Genomic DNA, 18,303 nt, shown 5'->3' on the forward strand with positions numbered 1-18,303 from the left:
CCAACAACACTTCTTTCATTTCCCTCAAGTGTTATTGCACCTCCTTCTACAGCACTTCTTCCCTTTCCATCCATTGTTATTAGACCTCTTCCTACAGCACTTCTTCCCTTTTCATCCAGTATGGTTACACCTCCTACAGCACTTACTCCCTTTTCATCCTGTGTGATTACATATTTATCTACAGCACTTCTTCCCTTCCAGTCCCACACATACCCTGCATTTAATCTTCACCTACTTGACTTGACTTAAGTGGATTTTCCAAACATATGCACAGAATATCTGAAATGTGATTAAAGAGAAAGAGGCAAATAATTATTGCATCTCTGTCCACTTGAGTAATTGTATTTTATTTTATGGTACCTTTTCATCAGAATCATATAACAGATCACTCTTGTCCGTCTGCTTTCTTCAAGTTTTGTCCAATCTGTACTATAGCATCCCAGCAGTGAGTAGCTTGTCCGCAGCTGCTGAGGTTCAACCTGTGATGTCCTCTTACCACCAAGGCCTCACTGTTCTAACAATCTTGGTTTTCACAGGTTATTCTCTCACTTTGAGAGAGTCCTCACTGAGGGTCAATATCCATCACAAATGGAAATAACACAAGATAACACAAAACAGCATTTCCCCAACAAAGCTGTACACTCTTTGCAAGATGTTGAAAACAAGATTTTATAAATGATTTGATGTGAGATATGAAACAATACATTTATTTGTATTAAGATCTTTGGGTCTTAGCAATGAATTTGTCTGGATTTAGTAAAATGTTGCTAAAACAAAGAAATGGTTGAAATATTTTTAGACAAAGTGCCCATGTGAGGTTACACGAGGAGGTAGAGGGGTTTGTGGAGGCGAAGAGCAGTGAGTGGGGAGAAGAGTGACAGGAGTACAGGAGGTACAGCAGTTCACAGAGGTACAGGGGAGTGGAGGAGGGCTAGAAAACCCCTCTGTGAGACATCCGGGTAACCAGGCAGCCCCAAGTCAGGTGTGAGTGTGCTGCAGTAGGCACTCGATGTGTAGGGTGGAGCACTGCCTGGTCACAGAAGATGCAGGCTTAGAAGCAGGTGTGGCTTGCATCTGCATTGCTCCCTGACCCTGCACTGTCCAGACCTTGTGGCGGCAGGTAGTGGTCTACTATGCCTTGCCTTCAGTCTTTAGCTGCTGCTACTGTTAGTAAGTGCATCACCAAGCTCCAAGCCCCAGAGTGTCCAAAGACACTTCATCTGTCTGCTACATCACTGGCAAACTCCCTCAGAAGCACTCTGGCCTAAGACACTCCATCTGTCTGCTACATCACTGGCAAACTCACTCAGGAGCACTCAGGCCTAAGACACTCCATCTGTCTGCTACATCACTGGCAAACTCACTCAGGAGCACTCTGGCCTAAGACACTCCATCTGTCTGCTACATCACTGGCGAACTCACTCAGGAGCACTCAGGCCTAAGACACTCCATCTGTCTGCTACATCACTGGCGAACTCACTCAGGAGCACTCAGGCCAGGGTACTGTGGAAAAGGGGCTCCAGCGCAGGCTGTGGGGGCCTTTGTTACACCACTGATCACTATCACCTTGCCTGCTTAGCTCAGCCCAGAGTGCAGGACCCCAGCCTTTCTGAGAAGTGGGTCAAGAACATGGGGGCCTGACATCAGGGGCCTGACATCAAAGGGCTACATCAGAGGACTGAATATTGGCAGAAAGGGCCGCTTGAGGCGGTGCAGCTCAAAATGTCCTGGTGCCGTCTCCCCCTGCAACAGTTCTCCTGTCCATCTTGCCTGCAGTCTGCTACCCTCTGCTGCTTTCTGTTTGTGACTCCTCTGCTCATTTTCTGCAAATTCTTCTGCCTCTTCTGCCCCTTTTCCACTCTTTTTACTATCTTTTCTGCTTGTTTTTATGCCTTTTCTACTCCTTTTCTGCTATTTTTCTTCTTCTACACTATATTTTGCCTTTTTCTGCCTCTTCTTCTCCTTTTCTTCTTGTTTTTCTATCTTTTCTACTCATTTTCTGTTCCTTTTCTGCTCCTTTTCTGCTCGTATTTCTGCCTCTTCTGCTCCTTTTCTTCTAGTTTTTCTGCCTTTTCTGCTAATTTTCTGCTTGTTTTCTGCTACGTTTTCTACCTTTTCTGCTCATTCTTTCTGCCTTGTCTGCTCCTTTTCTGCCTCTTCTGCTCCTTTTCTTCAGGTTTTTCTGCCTTTTCTGCTTGTTTCTGCTTGTTCTTTGCTCGTTTTTCTACATTTTCTTCTCTTTTTCTACTCATTTTGTCTGCCTTTTCTGCTCCTTTCCTGCTCTTTCTGTCTTTTCTACTCCTTATCTGCACTCTTTTTCGCCTTTTTCTGCTCATTTTTCTGCCTCTTCTGCCAGTGGTGTAACGAAACTCTCGGGGGTCCCCTTGCAAAATATATGGAGGGAGCCCCCATGTTCTAGACCCAGTCAGGAGCTCTCATGCCTGGGCCCACTGCCCATGCACAATGCCAGAGAAGTCCCTCTGGAGCTGGGGGCCCACCTGCACCACAGGGGCTGCGGGGGCTATGGTTAAGCCATTGTCTTCTGCTCCTTTTCTTCTCATTTTCCTGCCTGTTCTGCTCCTTTTCTGCTCCTTTCCTGATTGTGTTTCTGACTTTCTTGCTCATATTTCTGCCTCTTCTGCTCCTTTTCTTCTTGTTTTTCTTCCTTTTCTGTTCATATTTCTGCCTTTTCTGCACTCTATTTTGCCTTATTCTGCTAGTTTCCTGCTTATTGTTCTGCCTTTTTTCCCCTTTTTCTGCTTACTTTTTCTTCTTGTTTTTTCTGCTTCTTTTCTGCTTGTTTTTCTGCCTTGTCTGCTCGTTTTCTGCACTCTATGTTGCCTTTTTCTGCTTGTTTTTCTGCCTTTTATACTCCTTCTCTGCTCGTTTTTCTGACGTTTCTGCTCCCTTTCTGCACTCCTTTGCCCTTTTCTGCTTGTTTTTCTGCCTTTTCTGCTTGTTTCTCTAACTTTTCTGCTTGTTTTCTGCACTCTATTTTGCCTTTTTCTGCTCATTTTCTGCTCATTTTTCTTCTTGTTTTTTCTTCCTTTTCTGCTCCTCTTCTGATCATTTTTCTGCTCCTCTTATGCTCATTTTCAGCCTTTTTTGCAAATTTTTGTCTCACTTTCCTGCTCCTTTTCTGCACTCCATTTTGCCTTTTTTCTGCTCTTTTCTTCCCTCTTCCCACCGTTTCCCTCCTTCCGCACTTTATTTCGCATTTTTCTGCTTGTTTTTTCTGCATTTTCGGCTCATTTTCTGCTTGTTTTCTGCTAATTTTTCTACCTTTTCTGCTCATTTTTTCTACCTTTTCTGCTCGTTTTCTGCTCATTTTCTACCTTTTCTGCTCCTTTTCTGTTCATTTTTTCAGCATTTTCTGCTCCTTTTCTGCCTCTTCTGCTCCTTTTCCTCTTGTTTTTCTACCTTTTCTGCTTGTTTTCTGCTTGTTCTCTGTTTGTTTTTATACCTTTTCTTCTCCTTTACTACTCATTGTTTCTGCCTTTTCTGCTCCTTTTCTCCTCTTTCTGTCTTTTCTGCTCCTTTACTGTACTCGTTTTCGTCCTATTCTCATTTTTCTGCATCTTCTGCCAGTGGCGTAAGAGAATACTCAGTGTTGCAAAAATAAAGTATTTATTTTTGGTGACACAAATACCAAATATACCATCAGAGACTATACTCCCTTAGGAGGTAAGTAATATATTTATTATATACAATAGTACACAGAAATAATCACAGAAATACGTAGAAAACAGTGAAAATGCTTTAAAATATAATAATAGGTAGAAATGGGCCTGGGGGAAGACAAACCATATACTAAGAATGTGGAAAGCGAATGTCGACTTCCCACCTAGGCGAGTGTAGTGTGTAGAGGGGAGCTGGGAGCACTAGAAAACCCCAAAGGTAAGTAATAGAACTAACCCCAGGCCCCAGAAAAGTAGGAGTAAAGTGAGGAAACTTTACTCTTAGACACACAAAAACGACAATCAGGATTATGCCAAAACTAAGAGGGGCTGCAAGACACCAACAGTGGATTCCTGGACCTAAGGACCTGTAGAAGAAGGGGACAAAGTCTAAGAAACACAGAAGATCCCAGGAAGGGCAGGAGCCCTGGATTTCCTGGGAGAAGGTGCAAAAGTGGAACCCCCGGTGCAGAAGAACAGTTAGGAATGCACCAAAGAAGATGACTTCGGGTTCCTGGCTGGTGCAGGTGATGTCGCACGATGGATGGAGTATTGCAGTCTAGTTTGCATCGCTGAAGTCGACAGAGGAAGCTTGTGTTAAGAACAAAATGGCGCTGCCTGGGCCCAGGAAAGACGAGATGAACTCTACCCACGTGGGGGAGTTGAAAGGGGCTCTAGGCATTCTAGAGAGCCCACAATGGACCAGGCAGCCCACTCAGGTGTCCCACAGGAAGCAGACACAGGATTTGCAAAAGGAGCCCATGCAGCCACACAACAAAGGCTCCCACATCGCCATCGGTCCACTCAGGGAGCTGTGCGTTGCAGGATAGTGTGCTGGGGGCTCAGGCCTGGATATGCACTTGAAAATTTGTACAAGGTGCAAACAAGCCTTTGTTGCTGCAAAACACGCGGTGCATAGGGGGTAGCTGTGTGTAGGGGGGATGCAAGCTCTTACCTACACTAAACATGCACTGCTGGACAAGGGGATCGTCCGGAAGACTTCTGTCTACCACCGGTGTTGCAGGATCAACTCAGCTTTGCTGGAGAGGGGGTCCAACCTACCGGTGGTCGATGCAGAGGGTGCCTGCTGAAGCAGGGGGGGTGACTCCTTCTACCCCAAAGGAGATTCCTTCTCTCTTCCTGTGCAGGCTGAAGACAGGCTGTTCTCTGAGGATGCACGACCGGGAAACAGTTGCAGTTGCTGGCAGGAGCTGAAGTTACAATGTTGCAGAAGGTTTTTTGCTTCTTTGTTGCAAGCTTTGTAGAGTTCCTGGAAGCCCAGATGCAGTTTCTTCAGGTCAGAAGTTGAAGTAAGAGTGAGAGGATTCCTGCTGGAGTCTTGCAATCCAAATCTGATGAAACACCCAGCAGAGAGCCCCTAAGTAGCCCTGTAAGGAGGAGTGGTCAGTGAAATGAGTGTCCATCTATCAGGAGGGTGCTCTGACGTCACCTGCCTGGCCTGGCCACTCAAATGCTCCCAGAGTGTCCTGCCCATCTGGAAATCAAGATGGCTGAACCCAGGAAAACTCTGGAGTAGCTCTGAGCCCCACCCCTGGGGTGGAGATGGACAGGGGAGTGGTCACTCCCCTTTCCTTTGTCCAGTTTCACACCAGAGCAGGGACTGGGGGTCCCAGGACCGCTGTAGACTGGTTTATGCAAGGAGGGCACCAAATGTGCCCCTCAAAGCAAAGCCAGTGGCTTGGGGAGGCTACCCCTCCCAACCTTGTAACACCTTTTCCAAAGGGAGAGGGTGTAACATCCCTCTCCCAAAGGAAGTCCTTTGTTCTGCCTTCCTAGACTTGAGGAAATCAAGTAACAGGAGGGAAGAAACCTGGGTTAATGGGTTCAGCCATCTTGATTTCCAGATGAGCAGGACATTCTGGGAGCATCTGAGTGGCCAGGCCAGGCGGGTGATGTCAGAGACCCCTCCTGATAGGTGGACACTCACTTCACTGACCACTCCTCCTCTCAGGGCTACTTAGGGACTCTCTGCTGGGTGTTTCATCAGATTCGGTTTACAAGACTCCAGCAGGAGTCCTCTGTATCCTTTACTTCTACTCATGACTGAAGAAACTGCAACTGGACCTCCAGGAACTCTACAAGCCCGCAAAAAAGAAGCAAGAAGCCTTCTGCAACATTGTTACTTCAGCTCCAGCCAGCAACTGCTACGGTTTCCTGGTCGTGCATCCTCAGAGGACAGCCTGTCTTCAGCCTGCACAGAAGAAGCAAAGGAATCTCCCTTGGGGTTGAAGGAGTCACCCCCCTGCTTCAGCAGGCACCCTCTGCATCAATGACTGGTGGCGTGGAACCCCTCTCCAGTGGAGCTGCGTGGATCCTGCAAAACGGGTGGTAGACAGAAGTGTTTCAGACAGTCCCCTTGTCCAGCTATGCAAGTTTGGTGTAGGTAAGACCTTACCTTTCCACTCCACGCAGCTACCCCTATGCACCGCGTTTTTTGCAGCTACCAAGGCTTGGCTGCTCCTTCCCACGAGGTTTCAAGTGCATGTCGAAGCTTGAGTGCCGAGCACACGATTCTGCGACACACAGCTCCCTGAGTGGTTCTCTGGCGACGTGGGAGCCTTTGTTGTGTTGCTGCATGGGCTCCTTTTGCAAATTCTTTGTCCCCATCCTGTGGGACTCCTGAGTGGGCTGCATGATCTGTTGTGTGCTCTTTAGAAAGCGTAGAGCCCCCTTCGACTCCCCCACATGGGCAGAGTCCACCTGGTCCTTCCTGGGCCCGGGCAGGGCCATTTTGTCCTAACCATGAGACTCCTGAGTGTCACGGCTTGTGGGATGACTTCAGTGACACAAACAAGACTGCAATCCTCCATCTGGCATGGGACATCACCTGCATCAACCAAGAATCCGAAGTCATCTTCTTGGGTGCAATCCGGAATGTTCTTCTGAACCAGTGGTTACACTTTTGCACCTTCACCCATCTTCTTAGGCTCTCTAAGAGCACTTTGGCCCATATTTAAACATTGTCACGCAAACCTGGCTTTTGATAAATTTCCAGATTTACACAACCTGGTAAACCATGGAGTACACCAAAGCGATGTGTCTCCCCAGGAGAGGCGTAACGAGGATAAATCTCTTTATTTCTCCTCATCATTTCCTCTTTCTACATGTGCTGCATTCTGCAACACACATAGATAGAGGAATATGCCTCTCAGGATTGTTTTTGTGCAGGAAGGTGTCCCTTCTTGCACAAAAACAATCCTGCATGCAACGCAGGAGCCCTTGCGCCATGGAACAAGGATGTCTGCATTGGTGCTAGGCTGCCAACACAGCACCGATGCAGGGAGAAAGTACAGGAATGCACACTGTGACTTAAATACCTTGCATTCCTGCCCTTTTCCAGTGACGCAGTGCAGCGCAGTAAGGTGACTGGCTGCTATGCCCTACTTTCCCATGAATATGGGCCTTAATATTTAGCTACAGTTTGCCTGAGCTTGACTAGAATCGACATTTTATGACACTTTTCCTGCTGCTCTTGCTTTCCTTACCCATCTGTCTGCAATGAACCACAAAGAGCCTGGACCTGTGTTGGTTTTGTTTGATGTTTGTATTGCTATATTCCCACTGTATATGCAGTGTTTTAACTGATGATTTGCAGTGATTTTGATTAATCGTGAACAATAAAGAACCTTTCAGACAAAAGTAAAATGTTGAGACTTTGCCTGATTTTGCAGTCATTGCTTGACATCTCTTTCCCATCCTGCTGTATCCAGGTCCCGATGAGGTCCGGTTGGTGAACGGCACATTCATCTGCTCCGGGAGAGTGGAGGTAAAACACAATGGAGTCTGGGGGACCGTGTGTGATGACTCCTGGGATCTGAAGGATGCTTCAGTGGTCTGCAGGCAGCTTAGCTGTATTTCAGTACAAGAACATGAGTACAACCCAACATTTGGAAAGAGCTCCCTGCCTGTTTTAATGAGTAATGTTCAATGCACAGGAGATGAGGCTACTCAATGGGAGTGCCCACAGCAAGGCTGGGAGCACAATACCTGTCCTACAGGAAGGGATGCTGGGGTGACCTGCACAGGTAAGATATGCAATGGAAATGCAATAAACATATCTTTGCTCAAGAAATGGAAGGAACTAACAGTGGAAGACACATATTTGATGTGAGATGCAAAGTGAAAGATTACAACAAACAATAACTGATTGCAATAACTACAGATGTGTATGTTCTAGACTTGCTCTCCTCTAAGAAACCTCACATATTTTCCCACAACTCACAGACAGCAGAAACCCTGACACAGGCATCCTCACAACAACTCTCACTTCTACAAAGAAGTAAGACATAGCTTTAGGACAGCTGTGCAGGCAGTTGGTAATCACCACCCCAATGGTGGCAGTACTCCACTTGCCAGTATCCCACAGACAGATCTGGTACCACTGAAGAGCATCCACCACATAGCTGCCAGATTCACTGAAGGGCTGAGGAAGAACACACAGATGAATCCTGGACCTGTCTAACACCATCACTCCTTCACCTCTGTAAGAAACATCTTGATTTCCAGTATGAACACCTCCTACAGTCCCAGCACTGGAAGTGACCCATTATCCTGAATCCCATGATAACCTGTACTGCCTGCCTTCATGCACAGTGCTCAGTAGCCCTGTAGCTAGGTTTGCTCTCTGTAATTACCCTACATACAGATATTCACAGAGGCCCACGTCATGATTACAGATTATGCTTATATCCCCAAAGCAGTTTGTCTACAGTTCTGTAAGTGCTGGAGGCATTAGCACAGAAAACTGCATCTAATCATTGTAGGAAAGTACCATCTTGCCTGGCATGTTACCCCCATATTTCACTGTATATATGTTGTTTTAGTCTATGTGTCACTGGGACCCTGCCAGGCAGGGCCCCAGTGCTCATAAGTATGTGCCCTGTATGTGTTTCCTGTGTGATGCCTAACTGTCTCACTGAAGCTCTGCTAACCAGAACCTCAGTGGTTATGCTCTCTCTGCTTTCCAAATTTGTCACTAACAGGCTAGTGACTACATTTACCAATTCACATTGGCATACTGGTACACCCATATAATTCCCTAGTATATGGTACTGAGGTACCCAGGGTATTGGGGTTCCAGGAGATCCCTATGGGCTGCAGCATTTCTCTTCCCACCCATAGGGAGTTCTGACAATTCTTACACAGGCCTGCCAGTGCAGCCTGAGTGAAATAACGTCCACGTTATTTCACAGCCATTTACCACTGCACTTAAGTAACTTATAAGTCACCTATATGTCTAACCTTCACCTGGTGAAGGTTGGGTGCAAAGTTACTTAGTGTGTGGGCACCCTGGCACTAGCCAAGGTGCCCCCACATCATTCAGGGCAAATTCCCCGGACTTTGTGAGTGCGGGGACACCATTGCACGCGTGCACTATACATAGGTCACTACCTATGTATAGCGTCACAATGGTAACTCCGAACATGGCCATGTAACATGTATAAGATCATGGAATTGTCCCCCCAATGCCATTGTGGCATTGGGGGGACAATTCCATGATCCCCCAGGTCTCTAGCACAGTACCCGGGTACTGCCAAACTGCCTTTCCGGGGTCTCAACTGTAGCTGCTGCTGCCAACCCCTCAGACAGGTTTCTGCCCTCCTGGGGTCCAGGCAACCCTGGACCAGGAAGGCAGAACAAAGGATTTCCTCTGAGAGAGGGTGTTACACCCTCTCCCTTTGGAAATAGGTGTGAAGGCTTGGGAGGAATAGCCTCCCCCAGCCTCTGGAAATGCTTTGATGGGCACAGATGGTGCCCATCTCTGCATAAGTCAGTCTACACCGGTTCAGGGATCCCCCAGCCCTGCTCTGGCGTGAAACTGGACAAAGGAAAGGGGAGTGACCACTCCCCTGACCTGCACCTCCCAGGGGAGGTGCCCAGAGCTCCTCCAGTGTGTCCCAGACCTCTGCCATCTTGGATTCAGAGGTGTTGGGGGCACACTGGACTGCTCTGAGTGGCCAGTGCCAACAGGTGACGTAAGAGACTCCTTCTGATATGTGCTTACCTCTCTTGGTAGCCAAACCTCTTTTCTTGGTAGCCAAACCTCCTTTTCTGGCTATTTAGGGTCGCTGCTTTGGGGAATTCTCTAGATAACGAATGCAAGAGCTCACCAGAGTTCCTCTGCATCTCCCTCTTCACCTTCTACCAAAAGATCGACCGCTGACTGCTCAGGACGCCTGCAAAACCGCAACAAAGTAGCAAGACGACTACTAGCAACCTTTTATCGCCTCATCCTGCTGGCTTTCTCGACTGTTTCCAGGTGGTGCATGCTCTGGGGGTAGCCTGCCTTCACCCTGCACCAGGAGCTCTGAAGAAATCTCCTGTGGGTCGACGGAATCTTCCCCCTGCTAACGCAGGAACAAAAGACCGCAACCCAGCTGGGTGACCACATGTCAGAAGTGGACCCTGACGTCACCTGCCTGCACTGGCCACTCAGATGCTCCCAGAGTTCCTTGCCAACCTTGGATTCAAGATGGCAAAATCCAGGGAACCTCTGGAGGGGCTGTGGGCACCACCCCTGGGGTGGTGATGGACAGGGGAGTGCTCACTCTCCTTTCCTTTGACCAGTTTTGTGCCAGAGGAGGAAGTGGAGGTCCCTGAACTGATGTAGACTGGTTTATGCCAGGAGAGCATCAAATGTGCCCTTCAGAGCATACAAGTGGCTTGGAAAGGCTACCCCTCCCAAGCCTGTAACACCTATTTCCAAAGGGAGAGGGTGTAAAACCCCTCTCCCAAAGGAAATCGTTTGTTCTGCCTTCCTGGGCTTGAGCTGATCAAGCAACAGGAGGGCAGAAACCTGTCTGTGAGGTGGGCTGCCTAGAAATCCTCAGAGGGTTATAATGGTAATATTGGGGGGTCCTGTAAGGAACCCCCAGAGTGCATGGTATTATACAACCAATAGTTGCAAATGTATTGGGGTATGATTCCAACATGTTTGATACCAAACATGCCCATGTTTGTAGTTACCGTTATGTAGCTGGACATAGGTAGTGACGTATGTCCAGTACACACATAAAATGGCATCCCCGCACTCACGAAGTCCAGGAAAATGGGGCTGGAGTTCGGAAGGTCACCTCTGCTAGTGCAGGGGTGCCCTCACACACAGGTACTTGTACCCTGCCCTCTGGGCTAGGAGGGCCTGCCATAGGGGTGACTTATAGTGACCTGAGTGCAGTGAAATGGCAGTGAAAGGGTGCTTGCACCTTTTCACACAGGCTGCAATGGCAGGCCTGCAGACCAGTTTCCATGGGCTCCCTACGGATGGCATAATATATGCTGTAGCCCATAGGGTTTCTCCTGGTAGCCCAATGCCCTGGGTACCTAGGTACCATATTCTAGAAACTTACAAAGGGGCATCAGGATGCCAAATGTGGAGTGAAATACAGCGTTTTGGGAGAGAGAGCATAGGCAATGGGGTTATGGTTAGCAGGATCCCAGTTAACGCACTCAAACATACTGATAAACAGTTAAACATACTGACAAACCGACAGAAAATGTGGGTAGCCATGCCAAGAAAGAGGGTACTTTCCTACAGGGTTGTACTTGGAATAGGGACTGGAGTTGCTGACACCCCCAAGGTTACTCTCGGTACATAGATTGGATTTAATGACATTCCCAATGTCTGCTAGAAACACAGACTGAGGTGACAAGGTTCACACAGTATCAAACACATCTAAAAGAACATTCTTCTTGACACTTGAGTTCAACAGAGAAACACAGAATTAAGGAACTGATTGAGATCTTGGCGGACGACTTACTCTGTCACAACAGTGATGGATATCCCGTTCTCCGAAATATAAATCCAATTATATACTATGGAACTTATATATTCAGCAGCCAGAATATCCATCACCATTGTGGTCCGTCAAGATCTCACTTAGGCCCTAAGGCCCATATTTATACTTTTTCAGCACTGCGTTTGCGTCATTTTTTTATGCAAAAGCGGTGCAAACTTGCAAAATATAATTGAATTTTCTAAGTTTGCGCCGCTTTTGCATCAAAAAATGATTCAAATGCGGTGCTAGAAAAGTATAAATATGGGCCTAAGTCTCTAGTCCATGAGCAACAAGAGATCAAGCGCCAGGGTTGGAGAGATGATCTGGAGTAAAGACAAACAAGGAGTGATGAAGAAAAAATCACGGAGAAGGAACTGGAGAGGAGTCTAGAGTCTTGGAGCAACTAGATGTCCGGCCTGCTTACTACTATAAAGCATTAGTGCACACTAACCTGAAGGGAAGGTACTTACTTTAACTGGAATCTGAAGATGGCAGGAGGCTCAGGAGCTCAAGAGGAGGTGGAATTGTAGCTCATGAAGGAAAACACTGGAAGTGTCTCAGAAGCCAGGATCATGGAATCATCAGGATGGCTTGGAAGACTAGAGCACAGGTAGTTCCAGGCGACTCAGGAGATGAGTGTAGGGATGATACTTGCGCAGGACTGAAACTTTGGAGGATCTGTGTAGGAGGCTGGCCTGATGTGTGGTGGGTACCTATGGTACTTACACCTTATACTGTTGAAGCTTCCTTTAGCTCCGGAACAAACCAAAGACCAGGCAGCCTTAAGATACAAGCAGAAGGCTTTATTACATGAACGGGGACTGGGGCTTGAGTGGCCAAGTCCAACAGTCTACATACAGGAAGTAATACATGATCTTATATTCGTGCAAACCACAAGTCGTGTTCATACATTACATCAATTCTTGTCATCAATATATGGTCATTTCTTGAACATTGAGAGAGGTGTTACCGTTAATGTCTAGGTACCATATCAAATAAGGTATGATAGAATACTTGAGGGAAGTTGTAGAACATAGCCTACGTGTTTCATACTGTAAGGTGGAACTTTCCATCCGAGAGAGGCAGCAGGTACACAGGATGGTACATTTCATCATGCATAGTGCTCCAGCTTAGCATGCATTGATATTTCATGAGCGCTGTCTTACTGGCAAGCCTTGCAACATAATGCGCTCCAAGCGAAGATACATAATAACAGTAAATACTATTTATTTGTATATAAGTCATGAGCACTTCAACAAACAGGCCTTGTTATCATTGAGTATCACATGGCCTAGTAAGCCGAAATGGAGGTAAGAGTGAAATGCAATTCCACATCCTGCCCTCTGATATTCAATTATAACCTACATTGTCCTTTGGAGCAGAATTGTCTCAGGGGTAACTTTCTCCTCAGGGGCAGCGTCTCCATAGTGCAGCTGGTGATATGCATCATTCCTCTTACAGTTTTGGTGCAGCCTTTATACACGTGGGTCACAACTGTATTAGCCCACAGATCGTTATCAAAGCCACTACTCCTATTATTAGCGCCTCTATGAACCAAGAGCCCCAATTGCTGAACCATGACCCTAATTGTTCCCAAATCCCCCGGGGTCTGTAGATGCAAATACTTCCTTTGCCTCTTCATCTACTTTCCTTATATTTCCTATTGCTTTATTGATGTTGCCACTATTGTCCGGTATATGAACAGCAATACTGATGGATCACGGCACATACCCCACCATCCTTTGTGAGGATGGTGTCTAATGCCATTCTATTCTGACAGCTCTTAAGTCGGTGAGCTCCTCTGTGATATTTCCCAGAGCTGTCGCTGTGGAGTTCTGCCAATGTCTCAACCAGCCCGGGCAGTCTGTGTTTTTTATTTTCAGATTGCATAACTTCTAGTGGTGGCACTATCACTCCCATTACTGCCAATACCTGGTCTATCCAAGAAGGGGTTCTCTTTTTGCGTTTCTTCCCGTGTGTTAGATCTGTTATCTGGGACAGGCTAGTTACATGTGTTATGCATGGCAACACCAGTGCTGGGTAGAATGTACCTCGCCATCCAGCCAGTAGTCTGAAATAGGCGTTATTGCCACACACAAAGGAAAAAACCCTGGGCCCTGACAGACCCACGGACAGCCTTTTGGGGCCCACCCTTACCTTATCTAAGTTGGTATAGCTGAGGCAGTCACTGGTGCCTACTTGTATGTTGACATTTGCATCAGTGGTACCCTCCTGACAACGGGGGTCAACCTGGGGATTACGTCCAGAGAATTTCAAGATAGGGCACAGGTACTTTCTGTCACTCTCTGCTATTTTCTTTTCTACTGGTGCGGAACCCTTTGTGTATTTTATGCACCATGGCGCCTTCTTATATCCATCTATCCTAAGGAATGGGGTGCCCATACTTTCTGCAGTCCTGTCACTGGACGCCTGCCCCATCTCTTCTACTGTTTTGGTATCCCTGCCCAATTGCCTAGTACCCTGAAGGTGGGCCAGGATCAGATGAACCTCTGCTGAGGGGTCAGCCCCCTACGTGCTGATGAATTTCGAGGTCTTTCCCTTCCGTATACTCTCTGGCTGCTCTTAACAGGTGTCTTAAGCTGCTGCTCTATGAGTCTTTTCACCACGTTGCACCCCACATACTTGCCAAGTGTAATGGCTGTATGATTCATGGCGGTTTGGATGTGCGTGGGCAAATGGGTACATACATAACAGTCTGATACATTTGCCATTTCTACGTACAACTTAACTGTTTGCACAAACGTGTTGTCAGCATATATCTCCTTGTTCTCACTCCATGGTACCTGTCCCCTCTTTTTCTCATCTCATAATATCCCTGTCTCCATTCCCTCTGATACATTGACATGCTGTCCTCCACTCTTATTAACATAATTGTTATCATCCAGAAATGGTATGTATGTTTTGTCTCCAAACAGTATTAATATAATTGTCGATAATATTCCTGGGACAGGGCCATTTCCTCCTGTCATTGTTTTTTTTAGGCATTGTTCTTGCCATTGGTATCAGTGACCAGAAGATGTTCCCTTTTTCCCCCACCACAGTTAATTTATTTCCAGTGTCCTCTAATAAGTGTGTTGTTATTTCATCTATGGTACTCTAGAAGGTGGCATCAGAGGTTATCCAGCACTTAATGCCCATTCCGGTACATTTATAGGCAAATCCAGAATCCAGACAGGACCCGCTTGCTCCCTGTATTTTCAAAGGTGTGCAGCACGAGCAGTCCTATGAAGAGTCACCACAGTACCCGCTTGCACCCCTTCACTTTGACGAGGGTGCAGCACGAGCAGTCCTATGAAGAGTCACCCCAGTACCCGCTTGCACCCCTTCACTTTGGCGAGGGTGCAGCACGAGCAGTCCTATGAAGAGTCACCACAGTACCCGCTTGCGCCCCTTCACTTTGGCGAGGGTGCAGCCCGAGCAGTCCTATGAAGAGTCACCACAGTACCCGCTTGCGCCCCTTCACTTTGGCGAGGGTGCAGCCCGAGCAGTCCTATGAAGAGTCACCACAGTACCCGCTTGCGCCCCTTCACTTTGGCGAGGGTGCAGCCCGAGCAGTCCTATGAAGAGTCACCACAGTACCCGCTTGCGCCCCTACACTTTGGCGAGGGTGCAGCCCGAGCAGTCCTATGAAGAGTCACTACAGTACCTGCTTGCACCCCTTCACTTTGGCGAGGGTGCAGCACGAGCAGTCCTATGAAGAGTCACCACAGTACCCGCTTGCACCCCTCACTTTGGCGAGGGTGCAGCACGAGCAGTCCTGTCAGTGTTCCCTTGTCTTGTTCCTTGGTCGAAGGTTGTATTCTGGCGGTGGTGGATGAACCCTTGTTGGCGCCACAGGTGGTTGTTGCAACTCCGTTGGTCCCGCTGCTTTTTTGGTGTCGGAGCTGTGTGTCCAGGATGTTAGCCCCTCACACTTGACTGCAGTAGCTGTGATCAGAAGGACCAGGTAAGGTCCCTTCCTCCGGGGCTGTAGGCAATGGCATCTTCCAGACTGCAGTCCGTGTTCTGGTGGTGTTTCCTCTTCTGGTAAGGCCTGCAGCACCTGGCGTTGGAGATAGCACAGGGTCTCTTTTATTTTCTTGCAGTACTGTAACAATAGATCATCTGTTACTGCTAATGGTGCCTCAGACATGTGGCCAGGGATGTGCATGGGGCAGCCTAACAGTATCTCATGCGGGCTCAACTTTGTCACTCTGTCGGGGGTACTTCTCATGGCAATCAGTGCCAATGGTGCCGCATCAATCCAGGAGAGTTCAGTGGATGCACAGATCTTCCCTATCTTGTTACACCATTCTTTCTTTCAACAGCTCATGCTGCAGGTGGATAGTATGCACAATGCAATTTCTGGGTGACCCCTAGCCTCGTGCAGAGTCCCTGTATTACCTGAGTAATGAACCCTGATCTGTTGTCAGAACTCAGGAGTGCTGGGACCCCAAACCTGGGATAAGTTCTTTCAACAGGCACTTAGCTACTGCCTGTGCATCACAATTCTTTGTGGGATAGGGGCCATTTACTAAACATGCACACAATGACCAAAACATGTCTAAACTTGTGTGTCGGGACATTTCAATGAAGTCCATTTGTAGGTTCTTGAAGGGTCCATACGGCGATGGGAAATGGCCTGATACAGTGGGTGTGCCTTTGCCTGTGTTGTGCTGAGCACAAATAGTGCATTGCTTGCATAAATGTTCTGCATACTGGCGAAATCTTGGGCTGAACCAACATTGGGAAAACAAACGGATCACTCCATCTCTCCCTACATGCGAGGGACCATGGAAGAGGTGGGCCACGGAGGAGAGCAACACTGATGGCAGACATATTTTACATTTGGGGCTACCCAAACCCCCTCCCCATTCTGTATACATCGTCCCCTCTTCCATTCCTCCAACTCTTGTTCCCCGGCTGTAGGAGGCTGGACTGGCTTGTAGTGAGTACCAAGGGGTACTTGCACCTTGCACCAGGCCCAGTTATCCCTTATTAGTGTATAGGGTGTCTAGCAGCTTAGGCTGATAGATAATGGTAGCTTAGCAAAGCAGCTCAGGCTGAACTAGGAGACGTGTGAAGCTACTACAGTACCACTTAGTGTCATATGCACAATATCATAAGAAAACACAATACACAGTTATACTAAAAATAAAGGTACTTTATTTTTATGACAATATGCCAAAGTATCTTAGAGTGTACCCTCAGTGAGAGGATAGGAAATATACACAAGATATATATACACAATAGCAAAAATATGCAGTATAGTCTTAGAAAACAGTGCATACAATGTATAGTTACAATAGGATGCAATGGGGAAACATAGGGATAGGGGCAACACAAACCATATACTCCAGAAGTGGAATGCGAACCACGAATGGACCCCAAACCTATGTGACCTTGTAGAGGGTCGCTGGGACTATTAGAAAATAGTGAGAGTTAGCAAAATAACCCACCCCAAGACCCTGAAAAGTGAGTGCAAAGTGCACCAAAGTTCCCCTAAGGACAAAATAGTCGTGTTAGAGGGAGAATGCAAGGAAAACACAAATCAGCAATGCAACAACGATGGATTCCTGTCTGAGGGTACCTGTGGAACAAGGGGACCAAGTCCAAAAGTCACAAGCAGCTCGGAGATGGGCAGATGCCCAAGAAATGCCAGCGGTTGGTGCAAAGAAGCTCTTACTAGGCTGAAGAACTGTGAATACTGCAGGAACGACAAGGGCTAGAGACTTCCCCTTTGGAGGATGGATCCCCCACGCCTTGGAGAGTCGTGCAGAAGTGTTTTCCTGCCGGATGGACTCCAACAAGCCTTGCTACACGCAAATCGTGCGTTTGGCGTTTTTGGACGCTGCTGGGGCCCAGGAGGGACCAGGAGGTCGCAAATTGGACCTGCAGAGAGAGGGGACGTCGAGCAAGACAAAGAGCCCTCACTGAAGCAGGTAGCACCCGGAGAAGTGCCAGAAACAGGCACTACGAGGATGCGTGAAACGGTGCTCGCCGAAGTTGCACAAAGGAGTCCCACGTCGCCGGAGACCAACTTAGAAAGTCGTGCAATGCAGGTTAGAGTGCCGTGGACCCAGGCTTGGCTGTGCACACAGGATTTCCGCCGGAAGTGCACAGGGGCCGGAGAAGCTTGCAAAGTCGCGGTTCCCAGCAATGCAGCCCAGCGAGGTGAGGCAAGGACTTACCTCCACCAAACTTGGGCTGAAGAGTCACTGGACTGTGGGGGTCACTTGGACGGTGTCGCTGGATTCGAGGGACCTCGCTCGTCGTGCTGAGAGGAGACCCAAGGGACCGGTAAGGCAGCTTTTTGGTGCCTGCGGTTGCAGGGGGAAGATTCCGTCGACCCACGGGAGATTTCTTCGGAGCTTCTGGTGCAGAGAGGAGGCAGACTACCCCCACAGCATGCACAAGCAGGAAAACAGTTGAGAAGGAGGCAGGATCAGCGTTACAGAGTTGCAGTAGTCGTCTTTGCTACTATGTTGCAGGTTTGCAGGCTTCCAGCGCGGTCAGCGGTCGATTCCTTATCAGAAGGTGAAGAGGGAGATGCAGAGGAACTCGGCTGAGCTCATGCATTCGTTATCTAAAGTTTCCCCAGAGACAGAGACCCTAAATAGCCAGAAAAGAGGGTTTGGCTACCTAGGAGAGAGGAAAGGCTACTAACACCTGAAGGAGCCTATCACAAGGAGTCTCTGACGTCACCTGGTGGCACTGGCCACTCAGAGCAGTCCAGTGTGCCAGCAGCACCTCTGTTTCCAAGATGGCAGAGGTCTGGAGCACACTGGAGGAGCTCTGGACACCTCCCAGGGGAGGTGCAGGTCAGGGGG

At 48.0% G+C, this 18,303-nt stretch overlaps 1 protein-coding gene across 1 annotated transcript in view; it reads left to right on the plus strand.

The window, feature by feature from the left end:
- Positions 1–18,303, plus strand: part of LOC138278716 (CD5 antigen-like) — a 254,240-nt gene that overhangs the window by 165,497 nt on the left and 70,440 nt on the right. The window contains exon 4 of the mRNA XM_069219294.1: positions 7,409–7,723. Coding sequence (XP_069075395.1) covers positions 7,409–7,723 — 315 coding nt within the window. The remainder of the gene's footprint in view (positions 1–7,408; positions 7,724–18,303) is intronic.

Source organism: Pleurodeles waltl, unplaced genomic scaffold (genome assembly GCF_031143425.1).
Source record: "Pleurodeles waltl isolate 20211129_DDA unplaced genomic scaffold, aPleWal1.hap1.20221129 scaffold_54, whole genome shotgun sequence".
Lineage (NCBI taxonomy): Eukaryota > Metazoa > Chordata > Amphibia > Caudata > Salamandridae > Pleurodeles > Pleurodeles waltl.